The following is a 9804-nucleotide window of genomic DNA, read 5'->3' as shown; positions in this document are numbered from 1 at the left end:
GGCCGAATGGTGTTCTTATAGTTTAGTAGAATGCCACTTTCTCTCAAGTTTTTGGGTATGCTGCTTTAATTGGCGAGTATGAGAATTAAACCAGGGAGCTTGCTTCCCTTGTATTATAATCTTATTTTTTAGTGGAGCGATTAGATCTAATGTTTTTGGCAGAGAGTCTGCTGTATTATCAACAAACTCATCAACTTCAGATGGACTAAAATTGACTGAGTTGGGGAAAGAATCCACTTCGTAATTCAGATGCAGGATTAAATTAAGTGCCAAGGCCAAAGCTCGATGTCACAGTGATCTCATACCTGCTGTTTCAACCGAATGCAGGATGTCAGGAACACTTTGAGGAATTGCTTACACAGATGATTATTTTTAGATTTTGGTGGCCGACGCTCAAGATTGGTTAATAAATAAAGGTCACTAAGCTTGAAGTCTGTCAGTAATTGAGAAAATTCTGTGAGAACTTTATGTTTCCTTAACATATGGTGCTTGTACCTTTAATTTGTCTGCCGTCTATATGCACCACAGTGCACGGCTCTGATACTTGTCTTGGTTGAATGATATCTTGTTAAACAATCTGAAAAATATAAATTGGCAGTTTCCTAAAACCTAAATGTATTTTCTACAGGGCCAGCTGTTCCTGTTGGTGTGGATGTTCAGGTGGAGAGCTTGGACAGCATATCAGAGGTGGACATGGTAAGTGATTTGAAAAGTGAGTATAAATGTAGTAATGAGGGGAAAAACAACAACGAAAGCAGCTTTAAGCTGACTGCAACAAGTTACATATGCTACAGATACTAGACTGAAAAAAATTCAGTTTGGAGAAAAACTGAAGATTACATGAGATATTCATTTGGGATTTACACTGAGGATATAACGGATACAGACAAGGACCCAAATGCAGAACCATGGACAAAGTACTTGGTTTAGAACAGTCTTTATTCAATTGTTGAAACAGGTATCAAAAAAAAAAAAAAAAAAAAAAAAAAAAAAAAGAGTACTATGAGTCCAGACAACAGTTTGTGTCCTGTAGCCACTACTGAGCTGTGGGCTAGTAGCTCACCGGGGTGGAGAGGAACACGATGAATCCACCAGAGTCAGGAAATCAACTGCTACAGTCGAGCCGCCGACGAGGAACAGGCAGCTGGTGAGTCAGGGACAGGCGAAGGATCTGAAACCAGAGAGCCAGAAGAAACCAAAGGAACGAAGGCAGGCAGGTTTACCAGGAGGTAGGCAGAGAGACGTGGTCAGGAAAACAGGTAGGCAGAGCAGAGCAGGTCAGGGATGGTCAGGTTCAGAATCAGAGTACAGGCAGGAGTGTAATGCTGTAAAGTCTTGCACAAAGCAGAAGAACAATCTGGCAATAAACAGAGAACAAAGAGGTGAATATATACACCCAGCCTGATGACCAACAGCTGTGCTCACAGGTGAGCGGCGTTAGCTAATGAGGATGTGTGGCTGAGTAAAAGAGAGAGAAGCAGCAGAACAGGCAGAGATGTGACAGAGAATGAGGTAATAAGGTTATGAAAGAGGTGGACATATAATACCACTAGTAATGATGCTGTTTCAGAGGATTATGTTACTGGTGGTAAATTTAACAGTAAATGTATGTCAGACTAAGTCTGAAAAAAAAAACCCTGAAAGTTGCTGACTTTAATGAATAAATAAATAAAAAAGAAGATGGATCCAAACTGCATAAACACATGATGGAGATGCTTTGCAGCTAATGAGGCATTGTAGGAACATTCTGTTGGAACAGCATGAGAACAGCTACATGAGCAACATAGCAACTTTTCTTCTCAATCCAACTTTTTTAGAACTGTACACACAAGATCAAAATTCATACTACCAAATATAATAGTGAGCTGCTTTATGCAAGGATGTCCAAGGATTATATTTAATTTGAACATTTGAGTTTTGTATTTAAAGGTGGGGTCTGAGATGTTTTTCTGGAGCATTTTTTATTATATTCCTTAAAATTCCCTTCACACCCCGATTATAACCAATTAATTAAATGCTCTAACGCAAAAATGTAAAAAAAAAAAAAAAAAGTCACCTGTGGAACGGGCAGAACTGAAAAAGCACCATCCAATCATTTTGAGCGCCCACTCGAAATGACTGAACGGTGATATGTCTATCAAACTCAACCCCTCCCTTCCCCCCTCTGCGCATAGCCCTCTTCGCCTTCCCAGAGGCTGGAGCGCCTACGCAGGAAGCGTAGCCAGAACCTGGCTATATTAGTTTTATTAGGATGGAAAGTTCGCCAGCAAACTGTTTTGTCACTAACATAAACCACAAGAAAATATAACATTAGTCACATAGGTCTGAACTGGGGCTGTTCTGGAAGAGCGGGGTGTTAGAGGAAACTGAATGAGGTATGCATGGATACGTGAGCCGGAGCCTCAGCCGGTGCCATAGTTGGGGTAGGAGCCCGAGGCGTACGGGAGCGAAGCAGGGGATGGAGCCTCAGCCAGAGATGGTTTGGCCAGACCGGACCGTAAACGGCATCGGAGCCCAACCCGGGTCCGGAGCAGCAGCTGGCGAATTGTTGCTGTGCAGCACTCGTGAACCCTCAGCAACAAGCACTGCGCATGCTACTACTCTGGAGGCGTGCCTTCGGAGGGATGTCTGAAGAAAGGGGTTTGGATTTTTGAACTGAGTATTTTCAAAATGTAGCGAGCTCGAACCGTTTATCTGAGATCTCAGACCCCACCTTTAATTGTTTTGTAATAGAGAGTGGAAAAATGAATGATTCTAGATGTTGATTGTTTTTAATGACATTATAAAATATCACATAGCTGCACGATGCTAAATAGTCATACAGCAAATTATCTTAAGCAATTTTACAGTCTGCAGCAGCTATTAAACCCATTGGGTTCTTCTGAAGACATAAATCTGCTATTTCCTTAAACACCTGTAGGAAAATTATTAACACAGAGGAAATAACAAAGTCCCATAAAAAGCTGAAAAAATGTTTTAGCTGTAACTTTAAATTGCTGCATGTTTAGTGCCATAAGTAATTGTTATTACTGGGCTGCAAGGCCCAGTGTTGGTACCCTGCATATTTTCCTATTATTTCTCTATTTGCCACTTTCTACTGCCAAAGTGTGGTACTTAATTAGTTTCACAGTTTTTGATCTGCTGGCACCAAATTCAAGGAGTCATGTTTCATTTAATTTAACATGGGATCTGCCCTTTTTAAACTTAGCTTATCAAAAACAGCAGGTGCAACAGACATCAGAATTAACATTTTGGATAATATTTTGGATGCCCTGAGGCTAAGAAGAAAAAAATATCAGGCAACCAGGCCTTTAGATTACACCTTGGCTGGGCCGACTAACGGTGTGCCCAAATTAAATGTCCCCAAATTAGTGTCCCCAAATTAAAAATAAAAAAAAGGCCAGAGCAGAGTGTAAACGAAAGTATTGACTCACTCGCCCCTGCTTTTTTCCTCCCGTAAAACACATCGGTTATAATATACAAGGCTTGTTCATAACGACAGAGAAAACATTGACAACAACAACACATATGTACCGAACAGGAAAGCACAAGTATTCATGCTTCCCGCAGAAGTCATATTTTGTGATAACGTTAGCACAAACCCAGAATCCAAATGCAGAACTCCGACAACAAAAGTTAGTTCCAAAAGGTTTATTGTTCACACACAGGTGAAAAAATATAATGAGTGACAGAATCTTGAGGATAATGGTTGGGGATTTTCTCCTCAGATTCGTCCTCCGGATCGAGGGCAGCAGCCCGTCTCCCCGAGCGGTGTAGGAGTCTTTTCCCCGACAGGGGAAAAGCAAAGGGAGGTCAGGGACGGAAACAGGTCATATACAGGCAGGCTAACAATCGAGCAACAGGACATAAGGACTAGGCAAACTCACGTACCGGTAGTCAGGGCGAGAAGGTCAAAACCAGATCAGATGAGGCAGACAAAAACCGACAGGGATCAGGCAGAAGACGAAAAACCGAGGAATCCAAAACAGGTCAAAAAACAGGCAAGCAAACGAACAAACGAGGTCAAGTACGCTGGTCTGAACTACTGGAGTTACAAACTGGCGACTGACAAGGGGAAAAGACAGGGTTTAAATACACAAAAGGGAGGGAAGACAACTAGACACAGGTGGAGCAAATTAGGGCGGAGACAGGTAACCAGGTCAGAGGTCAGGATGAGCGGGGAACAGGAAGTAAAGACGACAGACAAGACACATGAGGGAAAACTTAACAAAATAAAACAGGAAGTGACACACAAAACATAAAAGACAGACAAGACCAGACTATTGTCTGGCAGCAGGTATGACATATTTGCGCCGTTTGATTGGTCTAAATCACCCGTTTCGGCCAATGAGAGGTGATGAGAGCTTGGAGATTGACTCGTACGTTGTACGCCAAAGGTTTTCTCTCAACAACCATGCCTCGTGGGCGACCTATAAGTTCAGGCCGCTCACATAACAAACGCAGTGAAACATATGACATATGAATTATCTGCCTGCATGCAGTCCTGTGATTTTGGAATTAAAATCAGCTGGCCATATGCTGATCAATACTTCTGGAAATTAGACTTGTGGAATCCATGCCTTCATACTCTTGAATATATCTGAAATAGTCTGAGAAAACAGGAATTACTGTTGAAAAATCTAATCCCGCACCCACCCCCTCCGCCGATTCCAGCATCTGATGTGCCCAAATTAAGGTAATCTAAAGCCCTGGCAACACTTTGGATCCTAATGACATTTTTTTATTAGGATTGTCCTCTTGCATCTACTACATTTGTCATTTTTACATTTTTAGAAACCTAACCTCCTTACCCCATTTAACACTCTCCTTTCAGTCATCATGAAAATTCTATCATAATCCCCATTTTTCAGTGTCTCATTTTACTGTGTTTGGGGCTAAAGATGTTTTCATAGCATTTTCACAAACCTTACAATAATTCTGGACATTATGGATTACTTATCTCATACACAATATTAAAATCATCAGACTTTGTACATACATTCACTATGATAATCACTTAATTTATTAAGACACCACCACAATGCCACCATGTTCACTGACATTAGCCACTAGAAACTACAAGACAGAGTGTAGCAGCAAAAACCTGGAGTTAACATACAAGAGTTTTGTTTTATTACTTATTTCATTGGTAAGATGAATGAACAGCAGCCTTATTTTACAATATGCAGCTGTCAGGACAAAAGCAATGAAGGTTTTTAAACTACTAAAAGCCTCCAGTTAATAATAATAACGTTCACTGAAGCAGATTTTTGGTTACTGTCCTCTAAATCATTTCTCATTAGGAAAGTTTCAACAAATTGCAGTCATTTCACATTTAAACCAGACATCCTCCTGAAGTCATCAGAGGTACTGTCATACTGGGTACCAAAAGGACGATGTGTTTCTGTGGCCATTATTCCAAACTGATCTAGTCTTATGTAATGCCATGAGGAGGGACCACTTGACTGCATAGTAACTGGGGGGATGGAGCTGAGAAGAAAAGGGTCTTCTAAGACGAAGGGTGCTGTGGACTGTCCAAAGTTAACATATATTTTTCTTATCTGTTTGTCTGGTTTGTTTGGTTATCAACAGTCCATATAATCCATAAATCAGCCATAAATCACAACTGTGTAATCCCAGAGAATTCAATGACATGAGACAGTGAGCAGCCCAGTCATGGTGGTAGACTTCATCCAGAGGCTGTTTCTATTTTCCTCCCCCTCTGACCTCACCCCCCTCAGGACTTTACTATGACCCTGTATCTGAGGCACTACTGGAAGGATGAGAGGCTGGCCTTCCCCAGTGCCACCAACAAAAGCATGACCTTTGATGGGCGTCTAGTCAAGAAAATCTGGGTCCCTGATGTGTTCTTTGTCCACTCTAAGAGGTCTTTCATCCATGATACCACCACTGACAACATAATGCTGCGGGTCTACCCTGATGGTCACGTCCTCTACAGTCTGAGGTAACTAGAAAATCCCCCCACCCACACCCACAGCATCACCGCACAAATCCAAGCAAATGAGAGTTGACAGGCTGTGTGTGTTGATCCGCTGTGCTTTACACTCTGCTTTTAATTCTTCAGGGTTACAGTTACTGCTGCATGCAACATGGATTTTAGTCGATTCCCTTTGGACTCACAGACGTGCACACTGGAGCTGGAAAGCTGTAAGTATTAACATGCACTGACACACAAATATCATTGAAAGAATACATTTGTAACCATTAAAAGCCTCAAACATTTTTACAGAATGTGTTTTGACCACACTAACAAGAAACAAGTTTTCACATCATTGTGTGATACGAGGTTTCTAGATTATGTTGGTCATCTTAAATGTTAAATAGTGGACTAAACTGGCCTTTACGTCAGGCTGTATGTGATCATATATTAGTTCAATTCCTGTTTTTGATTATGTGTTTAGGGGACATCACATAGGCATTTCCTTGTGAGTTACCATAACCACAACATACCTAAACTCTAACAGTACCTCTTACATACCTAACCCAATCCAATATAACCCATGACATGACAAGGATTAAGAGATGGGACATAAAATGAAATATATGTGCATGTTCACAAACATGGTGACATGGTGGTACAGTGGTTTTCTCACAGTAACAAAGTCCTTCAAAGATTAAGCAGTTTGGAAAATGAACAAATGAATGTTCATAAACATGCACATCCACACATATATGGATTATACATACAGCCATTAGTAATTAAGTTAATACTGAATATTTTCTCATTGCCTGTGATACTGTGACTAAAGCTGCCTTCTTGTGCTATTGGGAAGATGACCTCTTCCACTTGCTACTTTTCGTGACTCGCTACTTGGGTAAAAGTTTTGGATGTATTAATTCATTTGCTACTGCATTTTTCCTTGTAAAGTTTTTGTTTTTGCAAATTGTGTATGCTATAAATGTGCAAAATCGTCAGCCAACAGCAGCAGAATATTAATAAAAGAATTGTTTACCACTCACCATGAATCCCTTGTTGCTGGGCCCCCCCAAAGCTGGTTCAATGCAGTTGAACCTCAACTCCCCACCCCAACTCTGACACCTTGCATAGATTGCTAGATTGATAGACTGATAGATAGACTGATACATTGATTGAATCTAGATTCTTCAGACTACTAATGTGACCTTGCAGGCATTATTATTATTATTATTATTATTATTATTATTATTATTATTATTATTATTATCCATCCATCCATCCATCCACCCACCCACCCACCCATTTTCTTCTGCTTATATGGAGCTGGGTCGCGGAGGCAACAGTCAAATCCAGGATGCCCAGACTTCCCTCTACCCAGACTCCTCTTCCAGCTCTTCCCTTACGGTGCACTCAGCCACCCTATGGAGGAAACTCATTTCGGCCGCTTGTATCCGGGATCTTGTCCTTTCGGTCATGACTCAAAGCTCATGACCATAGGTGAGGGTAGGAACGTAGATCTTTACCACAACCAACTGATACAGCATCACTGCAGTTGCTGCACCGATCTGCCTGTCAATCTCACGTTCCATCCTTCCCTCACTTGTGAACAAGACCCCGAGATACTTGAACTCCTCCACTTGGGGCAAGGACTCCCCACTTACCCGGGGAGTTATTATTATTATTATTATCATTATTATTATTATTATTATTATTATTATTGTTATTGTTGTTGTTGTGAGTAGTGGTAGGCCTATTATCATTACTAGGCTATTGCTATAATTGGGAATTAGCACCAGAGCTCTGATATGAATTTATGCTTCATTATTGTCATTACTGAAGAGGCCGGCAAAACAGGACATCCTCCTCAATCACCTTGTCCCACAGATACTTGACATAGGGGAGGAGCTGGGCCTGCCCAGCAGTATCAGTGGATTCGTCCAGCTGCAGCGCGTAGTAAGGACTCTTTTTTTTTATGAACTCTAGCAGTTGCTCTCTGATATCATTAGACATGTCTGGAGTTCTCCTAGTGACTGTGTCATTTGGCACTGGTATTTTACCGAGTTTGGCTGCTGGACTCTCTCCTATCATTATTCTGCACGTCTGGCACAGCCGGCAAAATGAGAGTCTCGGCAAATGTATGCAGTTTACACAGTTTACTAATTCTTTTGGCTACTGCATAAGATGCCTCCAGACACTGTTTATAGAGACAGTGCTGTGCATTGTAATGGTTGACTGTTGCTGATGGAGGCCATCAATATTTCATTAAAAATAGTCAGCAGGTTTATCTGTAAGGTCAGCATGCTTGGTTTCGAGGTGCCTTTTAAGGGCTTCATGCTATTGTTTGCCAGCACCTCGACACACACTATACAGTGAGGTGTCTGATCAGCTGTGACTGTAAACCCAAATTGCAGGTATGTTTCATCATTCTTTCAAAACTTGGGCTTTTTGCAGCTGGTGGTGCATCAGTAGCCTTGGTGGTTGTCCTCACAAGAAATTTCTCCATTTTATTTTGGTTGTGAAATAATTTGGATGTGTTTTTTTTAGTTGTGTTTTCAGTAAAGTTCATGATTTAACGTGTGTGTGTGTGTGTGTGTGTGTGTGTGTGTGTGTGTGTGTGTGTGTGTGCGTGCGTGTGTGTGTCTGTGTGGCTATGTTAAAGGACTAGTCTAGTATCGGGGGCTTATCAGACTTGGATTTAGACATGAACTTTAATACACAATTAAAATTTTTGCAGGCAATGCAGATTTTATTTTATGACTTGACAGTTGTAGTCCCTTGTGAGTGAGCAAGCGAGCGAGTGAGTGAGTGAGTGAGTGAGTGAGTTGTAGATGTGTTGCAACACGGTGAAAAAGACAGAGGGGTAGTAGGCTAAGTGCATGCCTAGCAGTTAAAAAACCTCTGTACCTACTGTTTTAATTTTAGATTTTTGAAAGAAACTGTGTGGTTGATTTGTGTGTGTGTTATAATAGTCCAACCGCTTACATTTCGACGTGGGTAGAATCTGCTGCATCTCCTTTGTACTAATAGCCAGTGAGTCTGTGATTTTTTCCCCCCTCCTGTCCTGTGCTCACGCCCCCCTGGTTGAGAACCACTGTTATAGCACATGAAGGCAGCTTAGTATCCCATCAATGCTCAGATCGATGCTTTGTGTGTTCCAGATGCTTACACTGATGAGGACCTAATGTTGTACTGGAAAAGTGGTGATGAGTCGCTGAGCACCGACGAGAGGATTTCTCTGTCTCAGTTCCTCATCCAAAAGTTTCACACTACCTCCAGACTGGCTTTTTACAGCAGTACAGGTACAATGGATAAAAAACCAGTACAGACTATAGTGTAGACAGATTTTATGCCAGGCTGGATTACTAACCATAAAAGTGCTGTTTGATAGAGTTCCACAGACTCCACAAGCATCAGCTTCACGTGCTAATCTGATTTATGAGTGAATATAAACTGAATGTCTTCAGGGGATTTTTACATTTTTATCCTGAGATCTTCTGTACAAGTCTTGTCAAATTTCTATGTATATCTTAGTTTAAAGGTGGGGTCTGAGATCCTAGAAAAACGGTTCGAGCTCGCTACATTTTGAAAATACTCAGTTTCAAAAGTCCAAACTCCTTTCTTCAGACGTCCCTCCGAAGGCACGCCTTCAGAGTAGTGGCACGCGCAATGCTTGTTGCCGAGGGTTCATGAGCGCTGCACAGCAACAATTCGCCGGCTGCTGCTCCGGACGCCGTCTACGGTCTGGTCCGGCCAAACCGTCTTTGACACCGGCTGAGGATCCGTCCCCTGCTTCGCTCCCATACGCCTCGGGCTCCTACCCCAACTATGGCCCCAGCTGAGGCTCCGACTCACGTATCCATGCATAC

At 41.8% G+C, this 9804-nt stretch overlaps 1 protein-coding gene across 2 annotated transcripts in view; it reads left to right on the top strand.

Annotated features, from left to right (window-relative positions):
- Window positions 1-624: 624 nt before the first annotated feature.
- The window catches only part of gabrr2b (gamma-aminobutyric acid type A receptor subunit rho2b), a 51972-nt gene continuing 42792 nt past the window's right edge, over window positions 625-9804 (top strand). For both annotated transcript variants that reach the window (XM_030127815.1, XM_030127814.1), the window contains exons 1-4: window positions 625-696; window positions 5742-5965; window positions 6086-6168; window positions 9097-9237. In XM_030127815.1, the coding sequence (XP_029983675.1) occupies window positions 694-696; window positions 5742-5965; window positions 6086-6168; window positions 9097-9237 (451 nt within the window). In that variant the 5' untranslated portion in view covers window positions 625-693. The remainder of the gene's footprint in view (window positions 697-5741; window positions 5966-6085; window positions 6169-9096; window positions 9238-9804) is intronic.

This window comes from Sphaeramia orbicularis, chromosome 24 (assembly GCF_902148855.1).
Source record: "Sphaeramia orbicularis chromosome 24, fSphaOr1.1, whole genome shotgun sequence".
In the NCBI taxonomy this organism is placed as follows: Eukaryota; Metazoa; Chordata; class Actinopteri; order Kurtiformes; family Apogonidae; genus Sphaeramia; species Sphaeramia orbicularis.
This window is presented reverse-complemented; position numbering and strand designations above follow the sequence as displayed.